The 17,134-nt window shown below is 49.8% G+C and overlaps 1 protein-coding gene across 3 annotated transcripts in view; it reads right to left on the reverse strand.

Annotated features, from left to right (window-relative positions):
• GMDS (GDP-mannose 4,6-dehydratase) overlaps positions 1-17,134 on the reverse strand; it is a 484,495-nt gene that overhangs the window by 56,789 nt on the left and 410,572 nt on the right. For all 3 annotated transcript variants that reach the window (XM_082414754.1, XM_082414753.1, XM_082414756.1), the window contains one exon: positions 10,389-10,485. In XM_082414754.1, the coding sequence (XP_082270880.1) occupies positions 10,389-10,485 (97 nt within the window). The remainder of the gene's footprint in view (positions 1-10,388; positions 10,486-17,134) is intronic.

A 17,134-nucleotide genomic window follows, 5' to 3' on the forward strand; every position in this document is an offset into this window, starting at 1 on the left:
AGGCTTTGTTTCATGTTTAGCCAGACAAACCCGATGTCAGGAGGGAAGTGCCGGCCTTTTGGTAAATATGTTAAAGAAACCAACAGTTAGCCCCGTGGCCTTGGCCACCGCTGTCCTGATGGGACAAGCCGTCCTGGCTTCACTGCAGTGGGTGCTGAGCTGCCCTCACACCCTCGGGGCTGGGGTGTGGTCGCCCAGCACCACGCAGTGACCGGGCCAGGCTCTCGCCGCCCACCCCAGGGCTGTTTGTCCCTGTCCCCACCCCTGGCTGCTCGGCCTCCCTGAGCGCCGGGGGAGGAGACGATGCCAAGGGAGCGGCCGCCACCCCACCTGTAGGGCAGCTGCCAGGGGCTGGTTCACGAACAGAGCATGTCATATTCACCAACCCGAGGACAGACCACATCCAAGGGCATGCAGGCCACGTCCACGGGCCCAGAACAGGCTCCGTGTCCACAGGCATGCAGGCCACGTCCACGGGCCCCAGAAAATAGGCTCCGCGGTCACGGGCATGCAGGCCACGTCCACGGGCCCCAGAACAGGCTCCGCGTCCATGGGCATGCAGGCCACGTCCACGGGCCCCAGAACAGGCTCCGCGTCCATGGGCATGCAGGCCACGTCCACGGGCCCAGAACAGGCTCCGCGTCCATGGGCATGCAGGCCACGTCCACGGGCCCCAGAACAAACGCCACATCCACGGGCAGGCCGGCCACGTCCACGGATGAGCCAGGCTGTGAGAACGGCTCCTCTCTCACCTCAGCAGGTGGCACTCGGCACAAGGACCTCAGAGGAAAATCACAACTGTTCTGACCCACATTCTCTCTCTTTTGTTTTTCCTATTGATCTGATCCACAAGCCGTTAGAATTCTGATTTCTTCACACTGTCACTGTAACTTAACATTTTTAGCAAGAGAGCCATCCTCAATCAGGTCACTCCTCTTCATGTGGGAAATGTAACAGTAATAAAAACTGTATTTTGGATACCTGTTTTGGACAGCATATCCAAAGCCTACTTCAATACATTTGACTGAAAGTTTTACCAAAATAGGTGCACAAAGAGGAAGACACTGCAAGCCTAACCTTCCAAAACTAAAACTAAATCGAATATTTCTGTTCAACATCTTAACATGCCTTAGAGAAAACTCGACATATTCCCCCAAGTTCAACTGTGGTTTTAGAGGATCACAGTTGCCTCATTTCCTCTGCTGACCTATTTTCCAAAAATAATAGAAACAATCTGCATTTAAAATGTACCGTGCCTTTCTAATATCACTCTGCATAGAATTAATTTCACTCTCAACAAAAATCCCTGAAAAATAGGGAGACATTTCATTATAAAGTCGAAGAATATGTAAAAAAATGAATAAAAGCGTATTTAGATTGATCTTCTTGGAACGACCGTTAAGGACCCATGTTTATGAGATTAACAAATCCCTGTCTTCGGAGAGCAGGGTCCTCCCTGTTCCCGACATTGCCCGAGAATCACAACAGCTGCGAACTGTTTAAGAGTCAGTCTCCACCAAGAACCTTGTTTGACTGACTTCACGGAACTGGTTAAGGGGACGCCTCAGAGTGTGACTGGTCAGTGGTCAGAAGACACCTGTCAAAGGACAGGCGGGTGATCTCAGAGGCAGAGGGACTCTGTAGGGCTTCAGGATGACTCCTGGATGGTTGTGAAACTCACAACAGCAAGAGCAGGAAGGAAGGAAAAGAGGTCAAAATGCAGGAAGAAGAAGAGGGTGAGAAGAGAGGGGAGGAGGGCCGAGCGCTGCCCAGACAGCGGAGGGTGCACCGCGGGGGAGCCTGGAAGGGGCCCCGGCGCCAGCATCCCCACGGGGCCGGCGTCTCCACGGGAGACCTCGTGGTCCCTGCACCACGTCTCCGCAGTGCCACTGCTTCATCCCCAACCCGGAACGCTCTCTGGGTCTCTTTTTAAGCCACAAATCTCCCCCAGATCCTACTGTTCTCGTGCCCTCACCTGGCGCTCCCTCAGACGTATGTGTGGTTGGACCTTGTCTGTGGTGGCCCAGGTGCACGTTCACTGTGTCTTTTGAGGGTGTGTCTGAAACTTTAAACTGACAGTTAACTAGAATCTTCCAACTCTTCCTCCTCCTCAAGGTGATTAATAATGTGTTTTCCACACAGCAGGAGACACTGTGGTCCAGCAACGGGTCAAAGTGATTAATTCAGTATTTTCTCCCAGTAGAGCCCTCTCCAGAAGGAGCCCAGCTCTGTCAATGCCTTGATTTTAGTCCCGTGAAACTCAGTTCAGCTTCTGACCTCTGGAACCGTAAGATAACGCGTTTGTGCAGTTTTCAGCTGCTCTGTGATCGTTTGTTGCAGCAGCAATAGGAAACCAACATAGATTTTCGGCTGTAAAAGTGATGTCCAGCTGCCTCTGAGAAGCAAGCACAGAGACGGGTTTTCGCGGGAAGATTTCTGCGGGAGGAGGAGGATGAGGGGGCAGGGAAGTGACAGATGGCGGCTGGTCTCTAGCCCGTCAGTGATACCGAAGTTCCGGGGGTCGCCCTGGAACGTGCTGGATCCCGGGGCCTGGAACAGCCTCTGGGAACAGACTTTCGCAGAATCTGAGGGGAAACCCACCTCCTCACCTTTCACCAGGACCGTCGGCTCCACCATAGGATCAAGAAGCAGAGCTGGCCGCGCTAAGCAGCAAATGGCCTTTTCTGCCCGAAGATTTCGGGGCCAAAACTAAAGACATGTTGAAAAACACGAAAACATCAGGAGCTGAAGAGCTTGAGGAAGGCTTTCAGATGTCTTCTGATAACTAATGGCTTCACAGGCCTGTACGATGCTGCTGACGGCGATAATTACAATGATGACAGTAATGAAAGCACCTTACACTCAGACGAGCCTTCCACCCTTACGAACCAAGATGCTTCGCCTCCCGCCTTCCAGGGCACGTCAGTTTGGAACTAGGTCTCTGCTTATCCCTGAAACGCAGTTTGCCTGAGCTGAGGCAGGAATCGCCTTCCAGTTCATGTCAACTCTCTGGCATCAGCCCTTTAAGCCCCTGAGGAACCTCGAAGGCAGGCGCTCGTGATGGAGGGTGGGGAACACGTTGGTCTGGCCCCGCGGCTCTCGGACACGAATGCTTAATATATGAATTCTTAACCAATCTCCTCAGACCGAGTTTCTGAGACTGACCTCCTGCATCCAAAGCTGCCTGGCCGGGGACCAGCTCCGGCTCACGACCCCCCGCCCCAAATGCCCCTCTCAGGGCCTCAACTCGCCTCACGGACACGTAGCCCCAAACCCGACTGCCTTCCTCTACACCAGGCCACCGGCGCCCCGAGGCCCTGAGGCCCCTGCCCCGCGAAGGGAGTCCTGTCCCCGGGTCCCCGACGGGGAGACGGCACCCCAGTTCCCACCACCTGCGCGTCACCACCCGATCTGGTCCCTGACCCTGTGCCCTCCATCTCTGCAGCGTCATGGCGCCTGTCACTGTTCTTCTGGCCGCCACCGCCTGGTCCAGTGAGCGCCCCACTGCTCCTGCCCTGGCGTGGCCTGCAGCTGCCGAGCCGACCCTCCCCTGGGGGAGACTCGCTGCCGGCTGAGGACCTTCCCTCACCCACCTGCTACAAGGACTCACTTCCACAGCAGGAATTCAATAAACACTCCTCCTGAATTAAATCTCTAAGGCCTCAACCCTATAGGGATACTCTATATGTGCTGATATACCTTCCGAGAAGCTGAAGGTAAATAAGAATTATATTTTAAATGTATGTGATGAATGCACTAAAGGATTCCTGCAACGAATCCTAAAAACTGCAGAATCTTTTAGTACCTGGGCACTGGCCCGTTTCTTAGTTTAGGGCTGCACTACAAAATGCACAAAGCGGACCTGGCTGTTAGGTACAGCGCCTGCTTGGAACAGCGGCTGAGCGGAGCCGGGTGTTCACCAGCAGGCCAGGCACATCAGGTGTGACTGTGCAGGAGGCCCAGCAGAGCTGCCGAGTTCGGAAGCAAGACCATCAGCTGTGGGGAGCAGCTCGGAGGCTTCCGACCACGGCAGTCAAGTGAGCGCTCAACTGTGCCAGCAGATGTGCCGGTGAGTGAAGAGACCAGTCTGCCCTGAGCCAGGGGTGTGGAAGCGAAGCCAGAGGAGGCCTCGAGGGAAGAGAAAGGCCGGTGCAGACAGACAGGGACGGAGCTCTGGGGGACCCAGAATAGCTAGTGTCCACAAGTGAACACTGTGCTAGGAAAGACAATCAAACTTGCTAAGGAATTATGAGCCTTGTCGGACGCATAGAGCAGAACAGGTGGAAGAAGGAAACACAGATAGTGTTATCTATGAAATCTCCATGAAAAGCCTTCTGAATTACAGTTATTTCAGAAGATAATTATGGCTTGATAGAACGGGAACAGCACTGCTGATTTAAGAAACAAACAGCAAATAGGGATTCCTAAAATTCTGGAATACAGATGTCAGTGGCCGGAGATGTGAGTGAAGAGAGAGTGGCTGGTCGCATCTCCGGGAGGAATTCTCTCCTGTGAGTGACCAGAGCCCCTGCAGGTAGCGGCTGAGCTCGGGAACAGATTGCTCTTCCTAAAGAAAGTAGCTGCAGAGGCTACAACACATTTCCAAGATGTTGGAATTTATGTTGTAGATGTCAAGAGGTCATTACTATGATTACAAATGAGGATAGTCATTACCTGCTCAGCTTTTCTGGAACAAAGGTACAGATTTTATAGGAATTCCCTATTGGTACAAGGAATGAAAGCATCTACATTAAGGCTACCGGGGAGATTTTTGGATGCAAACAAAAAAAATTTTTTTTTAATATAAGGGAAGGTATATAGTTATGTATGTTCACCAAGGTATTTAAGTCTTTAACGGCATCATTCTAATCTGGATCTAATCATAAACCCTTCAAGGAAAAACAGGAGGAAGTCGGGGGCATTACGGTCGGGACACAATTATTATTTCATTAGACGTAAACGCTCTTGAGGGGACAGGAGCCGAGGGAAGAGCCCAGGCTTTAGGAGGAATGTCACCCACCCTGGGGGTTCTGTACGGGGTCTTGTGAAGCACGGAGGCCGCACTGTGGAACAGCTGAGACTCAACTGGAGAGACTGAAACTACAGCTCTCTCGGTTAAGTTCAAGGAAGGAAAAGGGCAGGAAAGGCCAGCGCGATTAAGGAGGGATAGAAAGATTAGTACGAGGAGCCGAAGAGGGAGGCTTACAAAACATAAACAGTGATTTCGAGATATAAACTATTTATAAAATACAAGCAGTGAGAAGTTCAGAGAATAATTACAAAAGAGGAAGCATTGTGACAGCATTCCACGCCGTTGCGCTCGGGCAGTTATAAAAGCAGAGAACGCTGGGCCTGCAAGTTGACGCTTACAGAATAAGGAGCCCGGCCTCTCCTCTTCCAGGTCCCGGAGCAGAGAGAGGGGCTCGCCCTTCACTGCTGTGTCTGCCCCTCCTCCGCCTGGCCCCCACCATCCAGACGAGGAACAAAGGAAAGCAGGGGCATAGGGGTGGGATTAGAGCCCTGGAGGTCAGAAGGATCCTGACCGGGAGAGATGGGCGCTTCTGGCAGAGCTGGAGGAGACGGATCCGCGGGGAAGGGAGGGTCCAGTTTCCTGCTAAGGGCAGGGACGTGTGCGAGGGGGTGAGAACAGCTACGGGGGAAGAAGGGACCGTTTCAAGACCCCCAGTGTCCAGGGATGGCGCTGGGCGAAGCTCTAAGTGGTATTTATACAAGTCCTCTGCTGACAGATCAGATTCCTGAGGTCTGGAAAGTGTTACCCAGCATTATTCTAAACAGGGCTATGAGATAGAACAAGCAATTATGGGCCATTTAACTTAACATCATTTACAGAAAAATATTAGGAAAAGTTTGCAGAGGGGACAACTCAACGAGCATATGGTAATTTGATTAGAAACAGGCCACATGTTTTTACTGAAGGAAGGTGTTGCTTTAACTAGCTTGTTGGCCTTCTTTGAAGTTACTGCTTTCCCAGCTCTAGATTTTAACTCAGGAATTTTTTCTAATATCTATAAAGAATGCGAATAAACATTAAGTATCTAAGCAAAGAAAGCAAAAACCAATCACAGCAGAGGACATTAGAAATACAATGGCAAGAAAATCGAATGTTAAAGACAAATAATACAGCAAGGAAAAACTTAGCTCCGTCACCCAGTAGAGTTTAAATCAAGACATTTTTCATGGAAAATAGGTGATTTCAATTTCGGTCTGTTAATGTGTTTCCCATGCCACTTCCTAAAATGCTCTGCAGAAAAAAGGCAATTTTTTTGTTTGTTTCACTGAAAAAAAAAAAAAAATCTTAGCTTTTTTTTTTTTCTTTTTAAGTGAACTGAACATTTGGCGTCATTAAATTTGGTACATTAGGATGAATACTTCCTAATCCAACCTTTGTGAATTTTCCAAGTTAAAAATTCTCAAACAAAAAAGAAGACATCTTCGTTATTTTAAATTAAGTAATAGGTCAATGTTAATTTTCTCCTATTTACATGACAATTCCATACCACTGAATAGCTACTGAATCTTCAGAAAGGATAAATAAAAATCAAGATAAAACAAGAATAAAAAAATCAGAGTACCTATTAGTGTTTGCTAGAAGCCCTGATTATACCATGTTATTGACTTTTTAGTGGTTAATACATACACTTCACCAGTGATGTCCTTCTACTTTTCAAAAGGCACTCGACTTGAGTAACTGACCTATTCCTCTCCACACTCTCCACGAGGGCCGCATGTGTCTGCCTCGTCCATGCTGAATTCTTAGGGTCTAACACAGGGTTTGGTAAACATCTGCTGAATGAATGAATAACTAACAATAACAGCATCAATACTGGTATTTTACCACGTGCCAGACACTGCTCTAATGAGCGCTTTGTGTAAGTGACTCTCTTAATTCTCCAGCAATTCTTTGAAAGAAGTTTGACTATTAATCCCATCTTTAAAGACAGCCAAACAGAGGCACTGAGAAGTAACACGCCTGAGATCACACATCTGGTAACTCAGGCCGTCTGGCCTTAAGCCCAACCCCGCTTCTTCCCTGCACACAAATGCACCGATGCCAGGGCTCTGCATACATGTACAGGCAGAGAAAACGCCAGAGGGGACAGAGGTACAGGACCCAAGTATTCGTGTTGCCATCACCAATGCTGGGATTCAGGGGCAATGGGAAATGTAAAGTCCAATTTCCAGGATGAAGCCCCCCACAGCAGTAAAACTCCTAAACATTCAAGGGAAGCCCAGAGGTGTCCAGAGAGGGAACCAGAACATGGGACTCCGCTCAGCTCAACTGCATGCCAGAGTCCTAAGCTCAGAACAAAAACTTTCAGGACTTTCCACTCTGGAGCAGAAGCAGGACCAAAGATTTTGTGGCGACAAAATCAACGAGGGAAAGGCTTTCGGCTGGGAGGTCTGCTCTGTACAGAATCACTGGCAGCCTCTTTGGGGTCAGCGCTGGCCTGTGCTGCGTAAACAGCCTGCCTTGGTCTGAATCTCATTCAGAAAACAATGTAAATCTTTATCTCCCTTTAGTCTTGCTTTAGAATACCGGTGTTCTATGACCTGCTTTTTCTCCCCAAATTTTCTTTATGGCATTTTTTATCTTTCCATCATTCTGGACCCACTGGACTCTAAGAAGATCTAGTTTATGCGTTTGTCTCTGGGGTGTCCTAGGTGCTGAAGACACAGGATGAGAGCTGATCAGGAGAACAAGCTTTTCTAGAAAGCGAGGAAGGATGAGAAGGAGGCTGTGGTACTTGGAAGATGGACTTGACCACAGAAAAGGGAAGGACACAGCTGGACACGGAGAATTACACGTCTCCCCACATCGAGTGCTTCTCAGGCCTCGTGCCAGCGACCCCCTGGGTGTGCTGTTTACGGCACAGACCCAAGTGCAAGCTCGCGGGCGGGCTCCAGGTCTCATCCCCTTTCACCTGGAGGAACACCGTCACCCCCGAGGCAACTCCAGGTAAGGCTGTGAAGCCGATCCAAGTTCTGGGAAAACTGCTGTTCTGAGGAATGAGGTGAAAAGTTTAGGCTCACCACACAAGAAGGCTTGCCCGACAGAGCCCTGTGCTGAGTGGAGTGGACAAAATTACCGCAGGCTTCAAAATCCAAGACCAGAGGCAGTAAAGGGGATCCGGGTGGTGGGGAGAGCTCGATGGGTGAGAGAAGAGCCTAGGAAAGAGGAGGGCACCCTCACGTTCAAACACCTTTTGTGCAAACAGAGTCGCAGAACAGGTACGACAGGGCCACTGGCCAGAACAAAAGGACGGAGCCTCGCCAGGAAAGAGGGTCCACAGGGACTTCAAGAACCGTCTCGTGAGCCCAAGGGTCCTTATCAACCCCACACGGTGCCCAAGGAAGGCTGACAGACAAGCTGTTCTTAACGACCTCCTAGCTTTGGAAACGAGAAGGGCCACGGTGAAGTTGTTACAGGGGTTGACGGTTGGCTCCGTCCGTTTTCCACTCTGAGATGACAGTTTTCATTCGCGAGCACAGAAAAAAAGCTGCCTGTTTATGTCCCAGGAAAACGAGAGCCCGTGGCCCATCTGTGGGCCCGCTGGGAGGCTCCACAGCCGGGTCTCCTTGCTGTGTCAGCAGGAGCGTGCTGGTGTCCCCTCCCTGGGACCCGCACATCCTCTGCTGGCCACACCCACCCCCATCAGCACCATTGTTCACTGTGTGTCAAAGACCGGCCCCGCCCGGGCCAGGACAATGCAGCCTCCACAGCCCCAGTCGCCAAGCACTGCTGATTTCCTTTCCTTTTTATTCGCTCCTGTGAGTAAGAGCGCATGAAATGAAGTGTTTTCTTTTGTTTGAAACAAGACAGTTTGAAGGGTGATTACCGGTGACAGGTTCACTTTCGATCTTTCTTCACCGTGGCTTTTCTGATCTCAGAAAGTTGTACAGCACATAGGAATTCGGTTCAAACACAGGTAAAACAGGTTCCAGGATTCTATTTTCAGGGTTAATATACATTTCGTTCGGGAACCACCACGTTTGAACATTTCTCTCTGAAGCTGCTGCTTTCTATCACCTTTAGGTACCTTTAAAACGTTGAGTTTTGTCACCACAGTGAACGTGGCCCACATTTAAGTGACAACACCAAGCTAGAAGTTCTTATAAATCTAGGAAAGGAGCATGTTATGCTCAAACAACCTGTAGGTCATTTCTTTATACAGGAACTTCTTTTCATTTTTTTGTATTTTAAAATTTAGTATTTGATTAAGTATTATTACAGATTGGGACGGTAAGAAACATTAGTAATTAGTGGCTAGTCGTGTTTTTAAAAATACTAAAGTAAATATCAGGTGGAGAAAGGAGCATCGATAAAATTGAAAGACAAACGGCAAACTGCAGGGTGAGGGGCAGGGGTCAGAGAAATGCCTATGTCAACAAGGGGGATTCTTTCACCCCTCAAATTAATAGATAATGCGTGTTCAGTCATTCAATAAAAGTCTGAATATATACAGGAACTTCTGTATTTAGAAATTTATGTGTTTATCCACCCATCCACCAACAATCATTAAGCACTGAGTTTATCATCTAAGATAGTAAAAAAGGTCCTTCTCCTCAAAGAGTTTGGAGAAACTCTTTGGAGAAAAACACGTAAACAGATGAGTATAGTAAATTATAATAAGTGTTATAATATAGTTCTGTATAGCATATAATGTATCAACAGATACAAAGGAAAAAGTAGAAAGTTCAGTGGTGGTAGTATGTCGGCCAGAAAAGGATTCACAACCAGGACAGTACTTGAGCTGAGGCTTAAAAAGTGTGCAGGGCTTAACACCGCTCAGGTTTTTGCGTGTGTATGTGAGTGCATGTGTGTGCATGTGTGAGTGCGTGTGAATGTGTGTGTATGTATGTGTATGTGTGTGTATGAGTACGTGTGTGTAAGTGTATGTGAGAGTGTGCATGTGAGTGTACGTGAGCATGCGTGAGTGCATATGAGTGTGTTTTTGTGGGTGTGTGTGAGTGCGTGTGTGTGTGTGTGTGTACGTGAGCGTGTGCACTGGGATCTCCAGACCCTGCGGGTCATGGGGGGCCTTGGAAGGCAGACGTCCTGCAGGTACCGGGGCTCAGCCATCAATCAGGCCACTACCTTGATGGGATCTGCCTTTGATCTGAGCCTCCATTTCTGAAACCAGCTCTTTCCCTGGGTGTGTGTTACCCTGTTTTCCTTTCTACAGCAATGCATTTTGTGGCGAGAATAACACCCCAAGTTCAATTCCCCGGGCTCTGGTTTGGGGAACGCGAACTGCGGGACGACAGAGAGCCCGGGGCAGAGCCGGGAAGCGTGGCTGCAATGTTCAGTTAGTGTCTTCCCAGCCAGCGGCCGGGGGTGGCCCTGCCGCCAGGGCCGAGACTCTTACCACTTCCGTTGGCCGGTAGTACTTGAGATCCACGGTCACGTGAACTTTGCCGGTCTCCTTGCACCTGCCCACCTCGTTTTCATTCTCTCCTTCCCACCTGGAAAGGAGACAAAGAGCTGATCAGTCCCAACCTGCTTGGGAGCATCAGGCCAGGCTGCCGGGCAGCGTGGCTTCTCCCTGCAGGAGCCAGAAGCTCATTAACTCAGGAAACACAGGCCGGCGCTTAACCGTGTTATGAGGGCAACAGCGGTTCTAAAGCCTTTCCAGATCTATGTCAAAAGGGCAGGCCTTTTCCTTCCTCTTTAAGGAAAAAATCATGGTATGTTCAGAAGTGAGACCTCAGAAATGAACAGATTAGCCAGAATAAGGAATTGGGCAAGTTGGTTACTTGACTGTGTGAATTACAGGTGCCATTGAAGATGGACATTAAATGTTGATCGTGGTTGTATTTTGGACATAGGCTGGGTATCAGAGACTTAAACTGGTCTCACAAGCTTTATTTCTGATCAACCCCTCAAATGTTCTATCCTCAATTCACTTTTTGATAGCATAAGGATAATATTTCATTGTTGGAGGAGCAATCAGTTTATGAGCACGCTGGATTTGCCAACGTACTAAAGGCAAATATGAAAAACATCCCACAACACAGAGAGAATTACAGCATAATATGTTGAACAACAAAAAAAAACGTACAACTGGCATTTTCCATGACTTTTATATTAATGACTCAAAAAAGGGTGTTTGGTAATTTACTTATTTGGTTTAATTTCTTACCCTTGCCTAGACTTATTTGGCAGGATCAGAGCTAAGTTTTTGGAGCATTCACCTGGATATGGTGGGTGGATGTTTTAGAGTATGCCGACTAAAAGTGCTGTAAAACGGGAAAGGCTGAGGGGCTGGTGAGCCCTGTCATCTCTGATGGATGAAGACCAAACCTTGGCCAATATCCACAGTAAGGGAGAATATTTGGTAAAGTTATGATTTTTAAAAATTGCCTATCTAATTCTAAAGTTGGTTGTTTTAGTGGAACCTCTCTCTGGTGACGCTTTCATCAACAGTAAAGGATATCTGTTTCTCAGGAGCGCGTTTTAGTTTTATTTTTGTTCACATTTCACGCTCGCGAAGAGAAACAAGCTCCGCACACGCCTTCCTGATGGCACCTGCACGGAGCCAGAGGGTCTAGAAGCACGTTTTGCTGTTTCTTCCAGCTGCGGCTCGGCATGTAATCTGCGATGGGTCAGGCTGACGTGGGGACACGGACACACGTGACACCGCCCGTCGTGGTGGTGAGTCTGAACGGAGGCCACAAGCTGGAGGAATGGTGATTCAGACCCACGTATTTACAATGAATCTTTCTGAAACCACACACGTAGCCACATACATATATAAGTCGACGAGGCCTCGGGAAAGGCGTCCCCTGACCGGGGTCACGTGTGGCACAGGGAACGTGGCAAAGCTGGTCGCGTCTCCAGACCAGGGGCTGGCGGACTGTTTCTGTAAAGCGCCAGACGCTGACGAGCTCAGCTTTGCCATCACGCGAGGCTCTGCTAAGTATTCTTCCTCATTCGCTGCCTCCTCCTTCTCTTCCTCATTGTCATCTTTTTAAGAAAATTTTTAACTACCCTTTAAAACAGTGAAAGCATCCTTGGAGGACAGTAAAAACATCCTTGGCTGGGGTCTGGCCTGCAGACCGCAGTTGCCCCCCTGCTTTAGGCGATGAGTTACTGACACGTCCTCGCCCTTGACCCCAGGAAAGCATCCGGTTCCGGTCCACACCAGCAGGCTGACGGCCGGCTCGGCGGGACCTTCCCCGACTGCTATGGACTCTCTTGGGCTGCCCTGCAGCCTTGGGCCAACACTGGCATCTGTAACAGCAGCTGAAGCGGGAAAAGACGGGCAAGAACCTGCACTAGAAGTGAGTTGACGCCGTGCAGGCACCTGCAGGCCGCGCTGCCCACATGCAGGCCGCTCTGCCTCTGCCTGATGCTGCCAGGCGGCCTGCACGCGCGTCCACGGCCACGGCCGTCTCTCAGGGCACGGCGCTGCCCTACGATGAATATGGCTGTGCTGAACAGCCAACTGTCCCCAAGGGAAGGGCTCAGAGCAGGACAGAGGTGGCAGAAACCGCTTTCTAATTTGCACTAGGTCTGCAAGAGGGCAATAAGCAAGAGTTTCGGCCAAGGGCCAGAAAGCATGGTTACAACAATACACAGAACACTTGTGTTAACCAGTAAAAGGTAAGAGCTAACTTGTCCTAACAGGTAGTGTTATGACTCAAAGCAGAGCTGCAATGTTCATGAAATGACAGTGGCCTGACAGGAGGTAGGGGATTCAGCTAATTAACAGGAGTTACTACCCGCTAATTCAGCTCAACAGCTCACTGAGCAGGGATCCAGTATAATCCAGATTTGAAAATAAATTGTTGGCTCCTAATAAGCATTAAATAGCAATAGAAAGCACTGAAGAATCTAGCACAATAAGTCAAGATGAGGCGCTATTAAACTCTCCCCAACCAGGAATCCCTCTAAGGAGCAAGCAAAGCCAAGTGAGCAGCCGAAGGCAAGTCGGGGACGTCACAGAAGCAGGCAGGGATTATTTTTATATTTTATTTTATATTCTATTTTTTATTTTATTATTATTTTTTTAATTTAATTGTATTGTATTTTTTTTAATTTTTTAAATTTTACTTAATTTATTTTTATTTTATTTTATTTTTTTTAAAGAGCGCAGGGATTATTTTAAGGAGCACTACTTGACGAGGGCCCACACACAGAGTCGGGAGGCCACCAGCGGCTACGATGTGCTGGTGACGGGCACAGGGCGCCCTGGGAGTGTCAGCAGGTCCTGGGCGAGGACGGTGCTGGCACACACTTCTGTTCCTTCCCCGGACCCCCTGCAAAAACGAACACGCTGACAAGGGCTGAACGACAGGAGAGACGAGAAGACCCAAGTTCTGGGAGCCGGAGAGGAGACGGACGAGTGTTAAAGGACTGGGCAGAGGCCCCAGAAAACAGACCTGCAAGCTGGCAGTGGGGAAGCTGAGCATGGGTCCACTTGGCCCCCGGGGAAGCCCAGATACTCGGGACAGGGGGTTGATTAAACTCCCCCGGAAGCAGCCCAATGTCCAATCCCCTCCCAGGGTTGGCATCACTGGGCAGTGGCCTCACCCTCCGTCCTGAAGAAGGCGGCAGGATTGAAGGCCACTGGGCCCTGCGAGCGTGCGGCCACCACACGGAGAAGAGGAAAGGTAAGTGGATTGTACGCTGAACGCCCAGCCTCCTCTGCCCTGAGGGGGTGCTGGGGTCAGGCTGGTCCCGTTCCAGGGAGGAGGCTGGGGACTCTCCTCTGGGTTCAGATTCTCCAACTAAACGGCCTCCAGAGCTCCCAGAGCACCCAAGAGCCCCCAAGCTCTATGTCCTCAAAAACCCCAATCAGCTCTTTAGGCCCCCACTTGTAAACATGATCAGAAAACCGAGGATTACCAGACACACATACGAAGACAGAAATCACAGCAGACAAGCTGAAAAACAGCAACTTGGAGGACACAAACAGGGAAGATAATTAAAAACAGAACAAAACAACCAAAAACTCACACACATCACTGCTAATATCTTCAGAGAGACAAGGGAAGATATCAAAGAAACAAAAATAAGATACTGAATAAAAAAGGACAATTTGAAAAAAAAGATTTAGAAATTGAAAAAATTCAGAAATTAAGAATTCAAGAGAAGATTTTGAAGACAGAAATGAGGAAATCTCCCAAAAAGTAGAGCAAAAAGATGTAGATATGAAAAAGGAAGATAAGATAAATCAGAAGATGGCCTCAAGAGGTCAGTATAATAGGATTTCCAGAAAGAGAGTAAAGAAAATAATTATCTTAAAATATATGAAGAAAATTGATCAGAAGAGATGAACATGCATTTCCAGACTGAAAGGGTCCCACAGAGCACGCAGATACCATCTCACGGAGTTTCAGAACACGGGGACGGGGAGGAGGTCCCCGGGAGCTCAAGGGGATGGGAGTGGCCCAGAGTGGCCCCTGGGCTGCCACAGCAACACTCAAAGTAAAGGCAATGGAGCAACGTCTTCAAAGTTCCGAAGGAAAGTTATTTCCAACCAAGAAATGTACATTGGCCACCTTGTTAATTGAGGGCAGGATAGAGACATTTTCAGATATGCTTGGTCAAAAAATATTTGCTTCCCATGCACCATTCTCAGGAAACTAATTTAGGTTTGGCTTCACCAAACCACAGAATTTTAAAAAGATGTCAGAAAATCGGGGATGACAACCATGCACCCGGTCCAGGTGGGATCAGGCCGGAAGGATCTAGAAGGGCTGCTGCAGGCGACGTGCCCGAGGGTAACCCACCGGCCCGAGCACCTTCAGGGAAGACGGAGGGGAAGTGAGTGACAAATGCACGGAGAAGGAAGCAAAGACAATTGTGAGGTCTATGGTAAGCAAGGGACACCTGTTCAGAAAGGAAGAAGGAAGTTTCTTCCTTCTTCTTCAGGTTTGAAACGCAGACCGTAGGTCTCCAGGCGCTCAGTGTCCCACTTCGCTTCCCTTAATAAGAATCATTGGTACTAAATAAGCGGCTCCAGCTGTTACGCTGAATGAACGAATAACCAATTACAACAAAAAGGGTGAAATTCAAATCCCTGCTCCCGCGGTTCCAGAAGAAGGCTGTTCCCGTGACTCGCTGGAGGGCAGGCTTCCACACCAGGACCCCCTCCTCGCGCAGCCCACCGATGCGGCACAGTCTGCGCCTTCATGGGGAAGCGGTCTGGGGGCTGAGCGGGTGGCAGAAGGCAGCACGGGAAGGGCTCCCCCCCACGAGGCGGGAGAGAGCAGACCGTGTCCTCCGACAAGGGCGCTGCATCCTATGGGGCCCCCCCGCAACGCGGCTTTCAGTAAGAGTTGTCCATTGGTCAGTATTTCCTCTGCTTTCTTCTTTTTCACCAGTATCACTGGAAACTACTAAACAGAGAAGCTCTCCTTTCAAACTGTCCTCTCTCACGCTTTATCTGTAGGAAATCCGACGGGTGTGATTAACTCACTGGACAGAGCCTTGTGGCGTCAAGCCTAATGAGGCCTAATGAGACTGGCTCAAGAGATCAAATGAAAGACCAGAGACCACGGTCCTCAGCTGTGCGGTGACAGCGGCTTCTAAGACAGCCTCCGCGTTCCTGCACTGCCTTTACGCGGCTCTTATCTGCCTGCTTTATTTGTATTTATTTTAACTCAGGTGGGGTGTCCTATCCACCCCCAAAGAATGTGGGTGAAGTTTCTCCTGCTTTACAGCATGAAGCGAACTGTACGGTGGCCTGACCAGGGGCCCGCGTTGGGGAGGTGGCGATTTCGGGAGCAGAGCCCCACTCTGTCTGAGCCCCATCACAGTTCAGGGCTGTCTGCCCCCTGCACCTCCTCTCTGGCCCCGCTTCATCCCTCATTTCCCTCCTCCCACCTCCCACAAATCCTCAGCTAGCGCCTAAAAGTGCCAGGCGCTGAGCCGAGCCGGGTGCTGAGGACGTGGGCCTCTGTCCTTAAAGGGCTCGAGGCCTGGCGGCCACACAGGATGCATGTGCATGGCAGTAGAAGGCAGACGGGGGCTGTCAGAGGAGCAGGCGGGCACCTGGCAGGATGGCCGGGGCAGGGTGGTGGCCTCAGGGAGGCCTCTAAGCTGAGACCCGGCGGGTGAGCGGGCGGCAGGTGTGCGTGTCTCTCGCTGCACCCGAGGTGGCCAGGCTGTTCCAGCCCAGTTTTCAGCCTGCCCGCTGCCCACAGCCAGGTTACTAACGCTCCTCTGCGCCTGTTCTCATGCCGTTCCACCCACTTGGAAGGCTCTCCCTCCCCTGAACTCCCAGCCACGGCTCCCACTTTGGCCAAAGGCCCGCTTAACTCCACTTTCCTGACGACATCACTCCAAACCTCCATCACGGGGCTGTTCTTTCAAAACTGATGTGATAAATTTGCACAATACCATCATCTATTTGTATATATTTGTACATAATGAGTTCTTATTATCACCTAACTAGAACCTACACTTCTCAAGAGCAAGGAAGTGTCTTGGTTCTCTTAGATGATTTTGGCTGTGAGAAAAAAAAGAAAATGTGCAGAGAGCACGTGTATGGAGCGCCTGCTCTGTCTTCAGTACAACGCCCCCCGTTCCATTAGGTAACTTACAGAGGCAGCAGTTATTCTGAGGATCTAATGGATCCTTAGTTAAAGAACTTAACTGACCTGCTACCCAGTGAATTGCATCAACCGTACATGAAATGGAACAAGGGTTGCCCCAGCCTCCAAGACACAAATAGCATCAGGGCTCACGTCAGACCTACACACGCTGCTAACACAAAAACCTGTCGCTTGAATTAAAGTTCACATCCCTTCAGGCTGTTATACTTCGGGGTTTTTTAATGGGTTAAAACCCCAAGTATCTTAGAAGTTCATAAATATAAAATGATAGTAGGGGGACTTCCCTGGTGGCACAGTGGTTGAGAATCCGCCTGCCAATGCAGGGGACACGGGTTCGAGCCCTGGTCCAGGAAGATCCCACATGCCGCGGAGCAACTAAGCCCGTGAGCCACAACTACTGGGCCTGTGCTCTAGAGCCCGCGAGCCACAACTACTGAGCCCGCGCGCCTAGAGCCCGTGCTCTGCAGCAAGAGAAGCCACCGCAATGAGAGGCACGTGCACCGCAACGAAGAGTAGCCCCCGCTCACTGCAACTAGGGAAAGCCCGCACA

The sequence above is a fragment of the Balaenoptera physalus genome (genome assembly GCF_965194825.1).
Source record: "Balaenoptera physalus genome assembly, chromosome: 11".
Taxonomy (NCBI): Eukaryota; Metazoa; Chordata; class Mammalia; order Artiodactyla; family Balaenopteridae; genus Balaenoptera; species Balaenoptera physalus.